Below are 17,798 nucleotides of genomic sequence, written 5' to 3'. Positions count from 1 at the left end.
GTATACTCCTGGTGTCCTTAGGCCCAGGCTGTCTTTAACCAGCCGGAGGAAATTGGATAATTTGTATGGAGGCAGACCCACTGCTTTGATGTTGTGTCGGGACAGCACTCTGCTGATACGGTTGAATATGGTCCCGACATAGGGGAGGAAGGCGACTGAGCCCGGTTTGTCTTCAGGCCGGCTGATGTTGGGCCAACGGTTGAGAACTCCGTAGATCTGCTGGTTGTTGTATCCGTTCTTCTTGAATACATCCTTCAGGAGCACCAACTCTGCATGTAGGCTGTCTTGATCACACAGTGCTCTAGCCCTGTGCACCAATGTTGAAAGTGCAGCTTGCTTGTTGGAAGGGTGGTGGTGGTGGGACGCAGCGTTAAGGTACAGGTTAGTATGAGTGGATTTGCGGTACACTCTATGGTCCAGGGAACCTTCGGGTCTCCTGTAAATATCTATATCCAGGAAGGGGAACCAGTGCATCCAGTTCACAATGGAAACTGAAACTGAAGGCCATCTCAGGCAAAGCACTTGATTCCATTCTCGTGGTAAGATCTAGTTGGGAAATACTCCAGGGTGCAAATCTGCCTTTATGCTGAATGATTCACAAGCTTGGTTCAGCAAGCACTTCAAACACTGTTCAGAAGAAAGATGTAACAAGGTAAAGTTATTCTCAATAAGCCTAATTCTCCACTTTGGCCAAAATACAATACAGTCAACTCTCGATTATCCGGGGGCGGATTAACCGGTTTGCAGCTTAACCGGGGCTTTTTTTTTTAAGTTTATATGTTGTTTAATATTCATTCACTTTTGTTTCACATGGTGAGTTTAACACTATTTTCGCACTAGTGTGAACCGAGCTCTGCATTATTTCGTCCCGTTATGCGAACACAATGTTCTAGGGTGGGGGTGAAAGAATGCAAGAATTTTTGGAAAGTTTCAAGGACAAATACACCGCCCCAGGTTATTTAACGGTACCATCTCAGTGTGAGAGTGCATTGTGAAAGTAAGTATCAGTTTCTTAATATAGATCTTCAAGTGCGTTAGCAAAATGTCGGGGTTTAAAAGGAAGCGTGTTGTGTTAAGTATTCAACAGAAACTTGAAATTATCAATCAGCTGGAAAAAGGAGCTGTAGTTAAACAATTAGCAATGCAATACGGTATTGGAGAACAAACTGTTCGTGATTTGAAAAAACAAAAGAATGAGTTAATTTCCTTTGCTTCGTCTTCTAATTCAAGCGGAATGAAGAAGAGAAAAACCATGAAGAAATCAACATACGATGATCTCGACAAAGCGATGCTGACCTGGTTTAATCAACTAAGGGCACAGGGAACAACAATAACAGGACCAGTTTGTGCTAAACAAGCTAAATATTTTTTCGAAGCACTTGAACTAGAAGGGAGTTTTGACGCTTCTTCCGGTTGGCTAACACGTTTCAAGCAGCGTCATGGAATACGAGAAATCAGTATTCAAGGTGAGAAATTGTCAGGGGACTTGTCAGCATCAGATCAATTTTGCACCAATTTTGATAGTTTTGTGAAAAGTGAAAATCTGCTGCCAGAACAAATCTATAATGCCGATGAAACGGGTCTTTATTGGAAATGCTTGCCAACCAGAACATTGGCATTTCAAAATGAAAGACAGGCTCCAGGTCACAAATCCAGTAAGGAGAGATTGACAGTCTTGTGCTGTTCTAATGCATCAGGAACACACAAACTAATACCAGTAGTTATCGGCAAAGCGAAAAGACCACGCTCTTTTAAAGGAACAGTAGCTTCAAGTCTGCCTATCCATTATTTTAACCAGAAAGTAGCTTGGATGAATAGAGCGATATTTAAAGAATGGTTTGATTTTAAATTCGTGCCTCAAGTTCGTGACCATCTAAAATCCCAAGGCCTACCTGAGAAAGCTGTGCTCCTCATTGACAATGCGCCCTCACATCCTAACGAAAGTCTCCTGAGGTCAGATGATGGAAATATTTTTGTGAAATATTTTCCCGCTAATGTTACCGCACTTATCCAACCAATGGATCAAGGAGTTATCTCAAGTATGAAGAGAATCTACAGATCAAATTTGCTACAAAAGTACATCGATGAAGGCAATGATCTGACGTGTTTCTGGAAGTCCTTTTCAGTATTAGATGCCATATACGAGATTTCAACAGCGTGGGATACAGTAAAGCCATCTGTATTGAAAAATTCATGGAAGAAACTGATGCCTTTCATCACTAATGAAGATGACGAAATCCATGGATTCACTGGATTCAGTGAAAATGAGATAGCCATAAAATTGACAAAAGTGGCTAACCAAGTTCATGGTGGTGAAGAAGTCAACGAGGAAAATATAAGAGAGTGGTTTAACTGTGACTCGTGTGAACCGGGCTTCGAAATGTTAAGCAGTGACGAAATCGTAACTTCAATGGGGGTGCAGCCAGAAGAGCGGGAAGAAAGTGAGAATGAGGAAGAGGTGGACAGTGTTGCCAGTAAGAAAGTATCACATGGTGCTGCGCTTAATCATTTGGAATCCTTACTAGACTATCTTGAGAGTGAAGAGGACAGTTTATTAAGTGACAAGCTAATATTACGTAGGCTTCGTACGGATATCCGTAAAAAGGAAAATGCCGCGAAAAAGCAAAAGACAGTATTAAATTATTTTAAGTGTTAAGTGTGACCGTAAAAAGTGCTGGATGTTGTTGAACAGTGATTGAAATAACTAATTCATACTGAGTGTAATGTAAAGAAAGTATTAAATAGGCCATGAGATGACATAGAAATGAGGATGAATAAATTTAAATACAGGTAGGTCTATAGTATTATGAAGGTATTAAAAGGTAAAAGGTAAAGTTGTTCCTCTGCTCAACGAATTAAGCCCTACGCCATTAAGGCGTGTGGGGGAGTGGATGTATAGATCCAAATTTTCTTGACCTCGGCACTAGTTGGAGGTGAGTGGTCAGCTTCACGCCCCGGCCGCTTTACCCCCGGGGAAAGAGCCCCCGGTACCCATTGGATAGGAGGTTGGATGGACCCCAGAGCCGGTCTGGACGATTTGGAGAAGTTAAAATTCTTGACCCTACCGGGACTCGAACTCCGACCCTTCACAGTCGTCCAGCCCGTATAATAAAATTTGGCTTAACCGGGTTTTCGATTAACCGTGACTTCCATCCCCACCATTAGCCCGGATAATCGAGAGTTGACTGTAATTCTAACTTACTGATTTCACTTAAACTTAGACACTTCAAAAGTTTATAAAATAATACATTGCACAGAGTTCTAAATTGGTTACAAAGGTTGTCAAATTTTAGATTTTGAGGACTGTAGTTATGTCATGCCCTTATGACTTGTTGGAATTAAGTTCTTGAGTACTCCCTCTACTAAGTGACAAACTTAAGTGAATGTTGGAAAGTTCAAGTCTCAGAGATGAGTTCAAGCTTCACATATTCAAGACACTTGCTACTTCTGTTTCAAACTTGAGCTTACCCATAACAAGCTGATTTAGATAGTTAGATTATACTTGTAAGAGCCACTCTGACACATATGTTCAGCATTTACTAGACTCTTAAGAGAATTACTGACTAACATGTGTTAGCAACATCTGAAGTAAGGAAGCTTGTACTCAATTTTGGTTTGACAAATGGCTGTCCCATTATAGTTTAAATTAAACAAGTCAATCTCCAATGCTTGCTAGAAATCCTTCTTGTCTCTAAGTTCTGAAATAGCTTCAGTACACCATACAAGGCATTTACTGTAAATAGTGACCAACTAACTTACAAATGTTAAATTAGTAACTTCTAAAGTTATAAAAGTTGTATCCATATTCTGCTTGACAAATGTTAGTCCAGTACATCAAAAGTGGCACAGACATCAACCCCCAGCCTGTAACTGAACCCCAGCTGTCCAGCCTATTTCCTCTCACTACACTGACTGAGTTATCCCAGCTCCTTCACTGTGGCATTGTTTCCTATAATGGCACATATGTTTTCACTCACTCAAAGACCTCTTAAGACACATATATCAAGAACCCCACAGTGCCATTATAGTTGTTTCACTTTAGCAGTTCATACAGCTGCCATATCTGCATTACTGCTGACAGAGAACTTAAATATTCCACGGTTGTGTGTCTTCAAAGAGCATTATATTAATTTAATTTAAATTTATCAAGTGGTTCAGAAAACAGACACATGGATGCTGTAACATAAGCTATGAAATAGGCTTAGATATCCAACTCTGATGTAGTATGAAACTTAATCAGCCATAAAATTTATGATAAGGTACATTTTTCTTTTCCCAGTTGCTTTACAATAATGTACATTTTTCTTTTCCCACTTACAACCATTCTATCTACCTAATTAAAGAATTTACGGAAAGACAACTTTATTACTTGTCTATATAAAATTCTTAGGTATAATTCTCCAGCACAAACATAACTTTCCTCACTTCATAATGACCCATTTCTGCATGCTCATTGATAAAAGAATTAACATTCCTTATCAATTCATTTTTAATTTACTGTGACACATAAACCAAAATTAACAATATATTTTTATTGTGCCCCATCACATTATGAAATGTACAGTGAATTTAGTACATGATATGACACATGATACTTCAAAAATCTACAGCTCTGTTTTACAAATTTCTAGCGGCCTCCGTAGTCTAGGGGTAACATTCCCACCTCATGACTCAAGGTACGCGGCGGAGGTCGTCGAATTTTTAAGGGCGGAAAAATTCAGGGAACAAGTCCTCCGGGAGGGACTTTAAGCCGTGTGTCCCGTGTCATAGATTTACGGCATGTAAAAGATCCTCATGTCTCAAGGAGACCTCTGAGCAAAATTAGGCAAAGTTTCCTGCCCAAGTAGTTTCCAATTCCTCCGGTAGATGGGGAAGTATCGGGGACCACTGCCAGAGAGGTGGCCGACATCGCTGGCAGAACGGGGCTGATAGCGAGCACCAGTACTGGAAGGGCATGGCAACTAGTAAAATAATTAAAGGTGGACGCACAACAGATTAACAACTAGTCACAGTGCATGGGGAAACCCACCCCCTCCAAAATAATAATAATAATAATACAAATTTCTAACTCACCAGCAGGCTGATAATATGTTGATGCATGATCTGGCTGTGTGTAAACTGCCCCTGAACAGGATCGTATTGTTGAGTAACGCTTTGGGCGATTTGTAGCACTGTCACTACTCTCTATCTCACCAACAGGTTGGTAGTAAGCAGCACTGGGAGGTGGCTGGGCATAAGTTGCTCCAGACTCAGGCNACAACAGGATGCATTCCTTGACAATTAGTAAAGTCCTTTGTAATGAGAGTTCATAGTGGCCCCCAAAAATTCCCACTTCACTGAAACCATCAAATGTTTTGGAAGCAGTGGAATTAAACACAAAACTGTGGAAAATTTTAAATGGAGGTAATTTAACAACCAACATGGGGAAGAACTTTAAACCGAGGAACATTAAACGGTGATTTCACTACATAAGGAGTTTATTTTCATTGCTAGTGTGGTGGGACTAAGTCCCTTGTACTGCAGCCACTTCTGGCCTATTGTACCAGCCCCAGATGATAGGTGAGGGTGACTGTGGAGCAACTGGTGGAATGAAGATTGACAGGGGAAACTGAAGTACTCAGAGAAACTTTGTCCACCACATATCCCACTTGACCAGACCCAGGATCGAACCCGGGCTGCTGTGGTGGGAAGTCAGTGACTAACCACTTGAGCAATGGCGCGGCCTACATAAAGAGTTACCACGGCACCTAACAAATGGAAATTTGTCAAATACTGAATGCATTTCTTTATACATATTTTATGGTGAATAAATAATCAGATATACATGAACTCTCTATGTTATACACAATTCTCATAATACATATTTTACTTAACATGTACTTGAATGATGTAACATTTTGCTTCCTTTCTTCACAGCATGTTACCTTTCAAATCAGGTGACTTCATTTTCTTTGTTCTCTAACATAATTAATAATATAGAATACGCAGCATATACCAACACCATTTTCGCAAGTATCTGTCTTTACACAAACCTTCCTGATTTTAACTTCATGCTCAAGAAGAAATATCTGTGTTTTCTCTGTGGTAATACAGTGTTTTCCTGCCTATTTACAGTGCCTACATACATTACCACAGCCTGTGAGGTCAGAGGCTTGCATAAAAGAATATGCTGTGTTTCCAAGGTGTAATCTTTTTTGTGTCTGTGGGAAAGTGATGATGGAATAAACAGCTCCAAAAGTTCTCATTATGGCAAGTATTTTTGGTAATGCGTTCATCTTAATGGTACAAAAAATTCAAAGCTGGCAGAGAAGAAGTGAAAAAAGAAGAGAATGTGCCACATGTCTGAAGAAACATCATGCAAAAATGGTTCTCAAATCTTGACTGTTAATAAACAACTGTGGCAGAAATTATTCATATCTTCTTCATGTAATTCCACATAGTGAAAATCTCATCAAGACTGTCATCAATGGTATTGGTGCTTGGACTTTTCTGTACAACTCTCAGACCAAGTATCAACATGGTCAATGGAAATTATTAAGCTCACAGTGGTACTTGCATCAAAGTCATGCTGCTTCATATGTTGCTTTCAAAGAATTTTTCAGTCAGATTTTATTCCTGACATCCAGACTGTGACCAGTCCAGAAGAACTTGTAAGTATTAGACACCTGGATGGAACAGTCTGCATAATACCAAAACTTTGGACAGATCAATGGATTCTTTACCATTACAATATGTCCGAAGTTTTCAATAAAATGTCACATCACTCAGCAGGACTAACTCCCCTGGTTTCATAGAAAATTTGTAACAAAGTCCTTGTTCCAAATACATTCCTCCCTATACAAGGAAAAATACAACTTAAATAACCTGTGAACAAAAAAAGGCAAGCATAATCACAACTTTACAGTGCATACAACAGTTAGTCTCAGTAATGTTTTTCTGAACCACAAATTATGTTATGACCAGGGACCTCCTGAAAATACAGTATAGCAATTTCTGTCACAGCTCATATACAGTATAACACACGCAGTCACAGGAGCAAGACAGAACAAAAGCACAACACACACAAGACAGTGAAGGAGTGCTCCAACAAAGGAGAATGGGCGTGACTGGCGTAGTGAGGGGCGACGTACCGATGTGGTATCCTGAACAATTTTAATATTTTTAACGTTTGACAATATATATGACAGATACATATTTTGGTTATTTTAATATTAGAACAAGGCATGCAATGAACTGGTTTGGCGTGGATAAGTAAGCACCTGAAGATGGCATTGTTATGCCGAAACATGTAGTGCAAGGAAGAGAAGGAGATAAATGAGTGTATGCACTGCAAGACGGTTTAAATAAATCATGGACTTTAGTTTTAAGTCTACTTCTTCAGCCTTGTCTTAAAATTGGACACTGTGTATATACGCCCCATTCTGCCTAAACCACATGAGAAGCACTGACTCAATCTCACATTTATAATTTTTTAACTTTTTTCTGCTTGACTGAGTACACATTACTGAAGTATGTTTTTCTTGTTCATTATTGTTCATTATTTAGCGCTAACACTGGTATGCCAAGTTATTCCCGCTCAAAGGTCAAATACATCTTATGTTTTACGTTTGTTTGTGTATCCATGCATAAAGCTAAATACATATAATACAATTTCACTGTAAAGTTTCAAAAATGTTGAAAAGATATATTACGTACTGTTTATAATACTGGTATTTATTGTTCATGTGATAAAGTTGGTACAGTGCAATACATTTTCGAAAATTCCGTCAACAACAATGCACTTTACAACAGTGTGAGGACATGGCATGTTGTTTGTGCATCTTGATGTTCCTTTATATGGGTAAGAACATGAAATATACATATTTCCAAAAACATGTGGAATAGGACATGTACATATACAAATGTTTGCTTAGAATGACCTCCCAAAATACTGACCTTTCTTTCTGGGACACCCTGCATATCAACAAAGTAAACTGCAGGTCTACTGCAAATGATGATGATGATGACAACACATTTGTAAGAATATTCAGACTTAGACATTATACTTACTGTTGCTATGCTGGGAATATTCTCTGATCACTTCATCTTGAGGTCTGTTTGCACCCTGAAGGCTGGCTGGAGGAAGATCAGAATTTATGTGGTGGTACTGTTGAGCTGTTGAGGGAGCAGTATCACTGCCACCATCATGATGCTGAGGTTGCACAGAGTCTGAAGGCAATCTTGTTTCAGAAGAGGTTCTGGTGCTACTTCGACTTTTCACTGCATTCCCAGCAACAACAACATCTGTCCCACCATTACCTCTACCTCTACTTCTACCACGTCCACGACCTCGACTGCCTCTTGACCAACCATCTGTAAAGGAGCCATCACGGGTATCGTGATGTACTCGTCTGGCTGTCGATGAGTTTGAGACACCACCATTTTCTTCCCTCTTGTTTGTAATATTATTATTATTATTTGTGCTGATTTCAGCTCTACAACACAAGAGACGTTTCTTTGACATAATTATTCAAAGACAACAATTCACAGTACTGAAATGACAAACAAGCATTCTCTGATCCAATACGGTTTATACTAAGAGAAAATACAAATAAAATGTAGCAAAAAAACAAATTCAGTTCGCAAGAATGATCAAATTGTGCCAACAATCAGTTACTACCCAAGATACCACAATAAAAATGCCCTCATTTTAACCGGAATAGAAATTAGAAAGACAGAACATGCAACAACATTCCAGACACTGCATAAAGCAGAAAATAAACACAAAACAAAGTAAACATAAATGTACGAAGGGTGTTCTGTATATAATGCCTCCTATTCTTTGCGTTAATATGTAACATCTGAGCTGGATGTTGGTGGTGTTGTAGTAAAGGTTGAACCTTCCCGCCAATGTACTGTTAGTTTTGTTGTCATGCGACAGATAGCGACAGCAGACCAGTCTACCAAAATGGCGTCTGACAGAGAAGTGCATATGAAACAGACGTGTTATTGAATTTCTCACTGCCGAACGAATTGCACCCATTGACATCCTTCGACGCTTGCTAAAGGTGTACGGATAAGATACAGTGGATGTCAGCACAGTGAGGCGGTGGGTAGTGCATTTCAACAGTGGCGAATGTGAAGTGCATGACAAGCCACACCCTGGGAATCCCTGCTCAGCTGCCACTCCTCACAATGAACAGCACCTCATCCATACAGATCAGCAGATAACGACCAAGGACTGTCAATTCTGAACGCTACAAGACGACGCTGACTAAGCTGAAAGCCCGCATTTCCTGAGTCAGGCCACAGAAGCAGACAACCTTTCACTTGCAACATGATAACGCTAGAGCCCATACCAGTTTGCGACCACCGCGCACATGGCAAAGTTTGGCTGGACTGTCCTACCACATCCACCTTATAGCCCTGATTTAGCACCTCCAGACTTCCATCTCTTTGGGCCTATGAAAGATGGACCACGTGGGCAACATTTTCAAGACAACGATGCTGTCACTGCAGCTGTAAGAAAGTGGCTAGCCTCTGCTGGAGCAGACTTTTAAGGGCGCGGCATACAGGCTCTTGTTCATCGCTGGCAAAAGTGCATAACAAATGGTGGTGATTATGTGGAAAAATAACTGTAAGTAGCTGAAATCTTGCTCTATTTAACTGTGTTATTATGCTTTCTGTATCTGCTGTAGTTTTCATTAAAAAAATAGGAGGCATTATATACGGAACGCTCCTCGTAGTACAGTTGCATGGGTAAGATAAGAAATGCACACATTTCAGTCAGGAAATTTGAAGGCAAGGAACAGTCTGGGAAACCTAGGCAAAGAGGGGTGAACAACAAAAGAAATATTAAAATTATATGGCATGACAGTATGAACTGGCCTCAACTGACACAAAATAGGATCAATGGTTGCCACTTGTGAACTAATAGTGGAACCTTGAGTCCTGGAAAATACAGGGATTTACTGATCTACATGACTGTCAGTTTCTCAAGGACTGTGCTCCAGAGGGTTGGCTAGTTAGTCTATTCTAACACACTTGAAAACAGTGATTTAACTAAGAATGCGGTCTTCTGGGATGAAGACATAAGCTGCTATACCTTGAAGATGTAGCCAGGAAATGCTTCCACAACATTGGTTCCTACACACCAGATTTATAGTGTCACATCCTGGATGACCATAATTTTAACCAAAATTATTAAATTAAAAAAAAAAAAAAAACTCCACTCCAAATCTGAAATTATTTTTGAAAAATTTCCAAAATCTAAACCTGAGGATTTTGTGGCTCAATCTTAATGCATGATTTCAGCTTTTGGGACTTTGCTACATCAAATATTGACAGCATTCCAGAATTTCAGAAAACCCTTGCAGTTGCTATCTTCATGGTTAATGACTTTGGGAATGGTTCTGGCAGCTCTCATAGAGCTCTTGCAGTGGGTAGTGTGTTGGAGTGGAATCCAAGACCAGTGGAGCAGAATGCTAACCAATTGGGTGACGATGTCGTTAGTGGAAACAGGTAATGGCAAATGTTTCAGCAGTCATGTGGCTAATGAAAAGAGGTTATGAAACATGTTCTGGCAAACAGGTGATCCTGAGAACAGGTGGGGAACACATTTCAGTGGCCTCATGTTTATCATAAGAGGTGATCAAAGTGTAACTGTTCATTCTGACTGGAGGACTGTTGTGTGTAAATTAAATATGTATTAAGTTAAGATTACCAAATTACAAACAAAGAGATCCGGCAGATAGCCAGCTCTTACACGCGGAAGGGACATAGTTCAAGTTTTGCTATGTGGACAGGAAGTAACATCTGGTAATTTCCTAGAATTCTGGCAGTTTCACCAAAGTCGGAAAGGCTTCGAGAAAATGAGAGCTGACAGCTTGGGACAGCGATAACTTAGAAGTGGGACGGCCAGAGCCTCACACCCTGACCGTAATGCATCAAGGGGCTGTCAACCTTAGCGTCAGGTCAGCATCTGCCAGAATCACATAGCAGAGCAACATGATTGGGAATTCAAAATTTAGGGAACCTCCTAGTTTGAAAACTTAACCAATGGTAGAAGTGGAGGAGTGGATTTCTCTTGGAGTCTGGGGTTCGTGGACCTCAGAATTCAGAGAGAGGGCATTCCACCTCGAGGAGTCTTGACACAACTTTCGGCAAAGTTGGATACAAAATTTACAACTACGGCCCTTCCGTAAAGTAGTATAAGTAAAGTCTAAATTAAGTGTATTAATAAATTCAGTTGTATTCAGAAAGCTGGAAGGGATTAAAGGACTACTAAGTGCAGCGGTTGAAAGGTGGGTGATTGTAGTGAAGTGTTCTTCCTGCCCTGTCCGAGCCAGACCCATATAAGACCCTAGATAGGAACTCAGCTCTACAGATTACCGAACAGAACCCAAAAGAAGTGAACGGTGGTAGAGTGGCGCACAACGTAAAGGGCCCAAAGGAGGTGAGCGGTTACAAAAGTTCCCCTTCACATTATCATCATCCTTCTTTTCTCCTTTCCCCCTCCCCCCAGTGACTGCTGGATGGTGGTCTGAAGGCTTTACTCAATCTGTATCCATCTCTACAGTTACAATTATTTGGGTGTTCAGTATTTTGATGGTTGTTCTGTCAGTCAATGTTATAGTTTGTCTCTACAGAGTGTTCAGCCAATGCTATTCACCAGTTCTCTAGTCTGGCATGTATGACATCCTGAAATTCTCGTGGATATGTGGCGACCTGTCTGGCCGATGGACACCTTGCCACATAATCCAGGGATCTCATAACTAAGTACTTTTGAGGCGCAGTTGCTTGTACTCAATGGACATGAAGTGTGATCCCATTTTAATTGTTTCTGAACTTTGTGAATGCCCCCTTTCTTTGGTATCCTGGAGATGTCGTCAGTAGTGCCACAGATGAAGATGGCAACTGCAATGTTTGCCAAAACAGTGAAAAACCTCAACATCTGATGCAGCTCAGTCCTGACAGCCAAAGTCACACAATTTCTAAGCTCTTTCATCTTGCTACTTTGTCCACAAATTAATATACCAGTCAGTCATCCAATATAGAATCACAGTTTGCATTGCAACAAGGGATTTAACAGGATTTGGTAAGAACAGACACTTAAAAAAGATGGACAAGTTGCTTTACACCCTCTCTGCTATACAGGTGTTCAGAGAGATGCACTGAAACTTCAAATAATCACTACAACAAATCAGGCATATACAAGATGACTTTTCCAGTTCAAGGAAAGATCAAGAGGAGAATTTTGAAAAGTTTTGAGCATCATGATAAGAACAAGAGTTTTCTCTAGCAGACCAGTTTTACCACCACAATAACCTACAACAGTAGTCACTTTTCCACAGTGAACTAAAGTGCAATGCCATATTTACCCTCCTGGTAGATAATTTAAAAAGTAAGAGAACCCCACATTAGAAATCATATCTACACAGCAAATGCAATTTTATGAATTAATTTCATAGTATCACAACAAACATGTGAAAGAAAAATACTAGAACACTTGTCATATGTGAGATTTGTTGAATCAGTTTTCATCTTAAAACGACTTTTATTCAGCTTCACCTGTTTCATTCTACTGCACCATTCCTACTATTCCAGATACAGTATCATCCACAATTCTGATCTTTTTCCTCACATTCATGTTCCTAGGTAACATTCCCAATTTCATCATCATCATCATCATCATCCCTTCCATTAATTTAATCAGATATATAGCACTTTTATTTTTTGACTATCACTTCTGGAGAGATCCACTGGCACAACAGTTCTACAGGGCTTTTTACTGTCCAGGTTCATACCAGAACATCCTTCTCTGCCAACAGCCATTCAGAATAAAAGTATCTTTAAAAGACTTATTTATTCACTAAATGTATAACCACAAGGTCAGTGTTCATTGCACAAATTACATATATGATTTCTGGTGCTGAATGACCTTTAAATGCATACAGCACAAACATTCCTCATGTTCTGAATATTAATGTTGGCCCCCCATTGCACCCCCTCATTTATTCATCTGTACTTTTAGAACAAGACTACCGGTTTCAAGGAAGAAGGAAGCTAGCATCCAACCCCAGCCCTCATATTTTTGAGGAGGAAAAAATATGAAATTCAGATGAAATATACTAAATATTAAAACGATTTTTTAAATATATTCTTCTATCATGAATACTTGAACAGTAAGTAAATACAGTTTTAAATATAAGTTTGCAGGCATATTTTCTGGCTGCCCCCTCCTGGAAAAATTCCAACTGTTTAGGTGGTTTTCCGATTCAATATCACATATTGTGACATTTTCACACAGTCTGCCAACTCTGTCAACATTACACTCACTCACATATTTTCACTGTTTGGTGTTTTTATGGTAACAGGTTCTGCACCTGTAACATCAAGGGTGTAACTGACTGGCATACTGAAATGCAGTGGTACTTTATCAGTGCAGCCTCAAAGTGTGATTGTAACTTCTTTCAAAATGAAGTTTTTGCTGCAAAGAAAATATGTTCTACCACATCATTTGTACACATCACCCTGGCTCAACTTAAATTATTCCCACTCCTTGAGCTGATTAAAACTGCATAAAACTGATATTTCATTTTGTCTTCACATCTGCACAAATAATAAACATAATATTGGTGAAGAATTGGCAAGTTCCTGTTTCTGTTGTTTCCATCTTCAAATATCTGGCTTGGGAGATTCAGTATTTTCTTGTTGCTTCACAGTTGTTTGTTCATGTTTACTCACCATAACCTTAAAGTATCGTGATGTGTATATCCACTGCTAGGCAATGACTCGGTAAACACATTCTCACACCAGCCGACACGAGCAACAATAGGATGTCTATTGCTAGGCAATAGTGCAGTTAACAAGCCTCAGCAACGATATAGGCTGTGTTTCCTGTGTGGTCTGTGTTGAGGGGTTATAAAAGGACACAGTCTGAAGACACGACCTAGTACAAAACAGTAGTCGAGAGTGAAGAGTGAAGTTTCGAGACATCAGCCTGCCAGGATATGAGCTTGGAATTGAAGTGAGTCGAGTCTTCGGAATTGGCAGTTGCAGAATAATGGCAACAAAGGAATTAGGTTGTGATAAACACTTCATGTGTCATTTGGAATGACAGTGAGACTGTTATAAATCTGTTGCCAGAATATGAGTAGTGAAGACTGAGAACCCTTGAGAGTGTGCAACGGTCAACTGTGAAGTGTGCAGATCACCGATGGTGCTATATTGCCTGTAGTCCCGAGCTGTGTGTATAAGGTGTCAATAAATCCACTCATCTAATCCAAAACCTGTCTTACAAGTAACGCACTACCCCTACACGTGACAGTATGAACAATAACTGTGGCACCTGGTACCTTCTAACACATTCCATCTACTAACAGTACCTCTTTTCTTGATATTATAGCAAATGTTTAGGAAGAACACTCCATTAGCAAAGAATATTGGAAAACTGATGAACTGCTGCTTTTATTTCCCAACTATGTTCATAATTTGGACAACTTTGTGGTTTCTGACTTTCAAAATTATTTCTCTCTCCTGCTTGCTACTCTCATAGAACACTGTAGCAGGAATGTTGGTATGAATGCACTGCAAACATTAAATATGTATATATTCCATTTTTCTCAAAAAAAACTAACTCATGGTTCGAAGTCTTTTTTGAGAAGCCACCAGTTGCTCAGTTTCTCAAGAATTTCCCAACATTTTATGGAAACCAAAGGTTCATTACCATGTTCACAAGAGCCCTCCACTGGTCCCTGTCCTAAGCCAGTTCAATCCAGTAAATACCACTCCATCCTATTTATCTACAATCCATTCTAACATTATCCTCATTAACATCATATCATTAATTTTCTCATTAACCAAATTCTGAATCATTACCATCATTCCCAAACATCTGAAATGTGTCACATTTTCAAAAGATCTATTAGCTATCTCTATGTTATATTTCTTCTGTATTCCAGTAGCATCAACAACATACACTTAGTTTTCTGTTTACTTCTAATCCTTCCTTACTAGCATAAATCACAGCTCTTGTGTTTTTCTTTGTGGCACTTATGTTATCTCCCAACGGACTTACATCAGCAGCACAGACCAACAGCTGACATGCCCCATTTGATTTTAGTCCCACCTTGTTTTCATGAACCTTCCTAATGGCATATTCTAAAGCAAAGCTGAATAACAATGGCATTTTCTGCAAATATGATACCAATCCCATCTGACATCAGACCCCTATGCACAAAGCAACAGCAATTATCAGAAAATCCTGAAATTTTAAAAGCAAAAAATTGACATTCAAATCAAGAACCAAAATTTTCTTTCTCCAATTGTCTCAGAAATTCTAGACTCTGACCTTTCTACCATAACTCCTTCTTAACTACTGAGTGCTATATACAGATAGAACATGAATTAGTATATGCTACAGAACTTTCCAAGCAGTATCAATTTTGTTGCACAGGGTAATAACCCAATCTATCTGATGTCCTGTGTTTCGTACTTAGATGTAATGCAATTGTCATATCACTTCCTACATATGAGTACCAACATGTTAGAGCCTCCATACCTGTTTAATGACTCCTGATTTCCTGAAGAGGAAACAGGATAACCTAGGATATGATATGATTCAGATTCCAATGGAGGGAAGGCATCCTGGTGAGATTTTGTGTTCCTCCTTCGGTTTTCCTTGTTATGTTTTCTACCAGCCACAGCACGATTACTGTAAGCTGAGCCATGTATTGTTGGATTTTGATCTACAGAACTGCTACTGTTCTCATTGTTTTCTTGTCTGTTACTTATAAGTGGTGGAAACTCTTCTTGATGTTCTGAATCACAATGTTGAGGTTGACTGGTCCCTCCCCGTCGTCCACCTCGTCGCCCTCCCCTTGTAGACAAGGCAGATATCTGGGGTTTGCTGTATGCATCTTCATCTTCCCAATTTCTTGTGTACTTATTGGGACCTCGCCTGAAAAGATAGCAATGCAAAATTTAATGAACCACAGAGAAATCTAATATATTATGAAATTAAAAAAAGAAATAAATTTTAACATAGTTGCTCTTCACAAAATAAACTGGTAAGATAAATAATGGTGTATGTAAAATATGAGAAACTGAAAATCTAAGTAATTTCAAACTAAATCAGGAGTATGCTGCATGGACAATGTCTGTTTTCCCATATCCTGAGGCAAGTACACTGTAATGATCCTTTAAAGGTTTGTGACAAATGGTCTATTGATTGTACTGTACAAGTATTATGTTGAACACTGTTAAATACATGATCTTTCTGAAGGTGGATCTGCTTCCATGAAGTGTAAGAAGGGGGCAGATCCTCCTCAGTTAAGTCTGTCTGAAGGAGCAAGGACTAATAATTGAGGCTAGCTCCTTTTAACAGGCACAACTGAGTAGGATCCCTTACCCCACTTACATCTGATAATGAAAGTAGTTCCAGCTTCCAATACTCATATTATTACATATTTTAAATATGTCCAAGATGATGGACAATGTCCAACATAATATTTTTATAAATATAATGTACTTTTAAGTACCCTACATATTTTATATCATCATCATCAGTAATCTGTCAAGACGACAGGTCCACAGTCTCGTCCAAAACAATTCCTCCATTTAATGCGATCTAGAGATTTCTCCTTCAAATGACAGTATCCTCCTCTGTCCCTAAGGTCANCATCCAGCATCTTCTTACGTCTTCTTCCTCGTCTTCTTGTCACTTCTATCCGCCCATCTATCTTTCCTTCGATAGCTTCTTTTAGAAGGCAGTTTCTGCGTAAAACATGACCAATCCAATTAGCCTTCCGTTTCCTCATTTCATGTAGGATATTCCTCTGCTCACTTGACTCTAATTAACACTTCTTCATTTCTCACATAATCGGTCCAACCGATCTTCTCCATCCTTCTCCAACACCACATTTCAAAACTTTCCAGATGTTTCTGATCTATTGCCCCAAGTGCCCATGTTTCAGCCCCATACAAAGCTATGCTCCAAATGTAGCATTTCCCTAGTTTCTTCCTCAAATTTAAGTCCAATTTGCTGGTAAAAAGATTCTTCTTCTTGCTAAATGCAGCTTTTGCCATGGCAATCCTGGATTTAATTTCACTAGTACACCTTCCATCATCTGTTAACAAGCTACCCAAATATTTAAAACATTTCACATTCTCCAGTTGTTTTTGGTCTATCTTTATTGTGACTGGGGTTGGTTGTCTCGAAATTTTCATTACTTTTGTTTTCTCCACATTCATTTCCATGCCATAGCACCTTCCAATTTCAATTAGTCTATCAATCATGCCCTGTAGCACAGTTTCTTCCTTAGCCATTAACACAAGGTCATCTGCATATTTCACAGTTTGAATAATTTGCCCTCCTACTTTGAAGTCTCCGAGCCCATCCAGAGCTTCCTTGGTAAGGCATTCGCTGTACAAGTTGAACAGAATTGGTGATAAACAGCATCCTTGTCGAACTCCTCTTCCAATCTGCACACTTCCTGTCTCCCCTCTGTCCAGTCGTACTCTAACTTTCTGATCCATGTACAATTTGCTAATCAATCTTCTTTCACGCCAATCGATACCTGTTTCTTTTAGGATCTGCATTAATTTGGTCCAGTTTACCCGGTCAAATGCCTTCTGCCAGTCTATGAAGCAAACACACAGTTCTTCATCTATCTCCAAAGTTTTTTTTTTTATTTTATATATATTTTATATATTAAATATAAATCCTATACCTCACAGAAGATTCTGTATTATATATGGCTCAGTAACCATCAGGACCAATGTTACAAAATATGTCAAATTTAAACCATCCTCTCAAG

At 39.3% G+C, this 17,798-nt stretch overlaps 1 protein-coding gene across 1 annotated transcript in view; it reads right to left on the bottom strand.

The window, feature by feature from the left end:
• LOC111863193 (protein CASC3) overlaps positions 1–17,798 on the bottom strand; it is a 35,114-nt gene that overhangs the window by 12,216 nt on the left and 5,100 nt on the right. The window contains exons 5-7 of the mRNA XM_023849276.2: positions 15,542–15,940; positions 8,046–8,474; positions 5,074–5,381 (exon numbers count right to left, since the gene is read on the bottom strand). Of these exons, the coding sequence (XP_023705044.1) occupies positions 5,074–5,381; positions 8,046–8,474; positions 15,542–15,940 (1,136 nt within the window). The remainder of the gene's footprint in view (positions 1–5,073; positions 5,382–8,045; positions 8,475–15,541; positions 15,941–17,798) is intronic.

Source organism: Cryptotermes secundus, unplaced genomic scaffold, assembly GCF_002891405.2.
Source record: "Cryptotermes secundus unplaced genomic scaffold, Csec_1.0 scaffold517, whole genome shotgun sequence".
In the NCBI taxonomy this organism is placed as follows: Eukaryota; Metazoa; Arthropoda; class Insecta; order Blattodea; family Kalotermitidae; genus Cryptotermes; species Cryptotermes secundus.
This window is presented reverse-complemented; position numbering and strand designations above follow the sequence as displayed.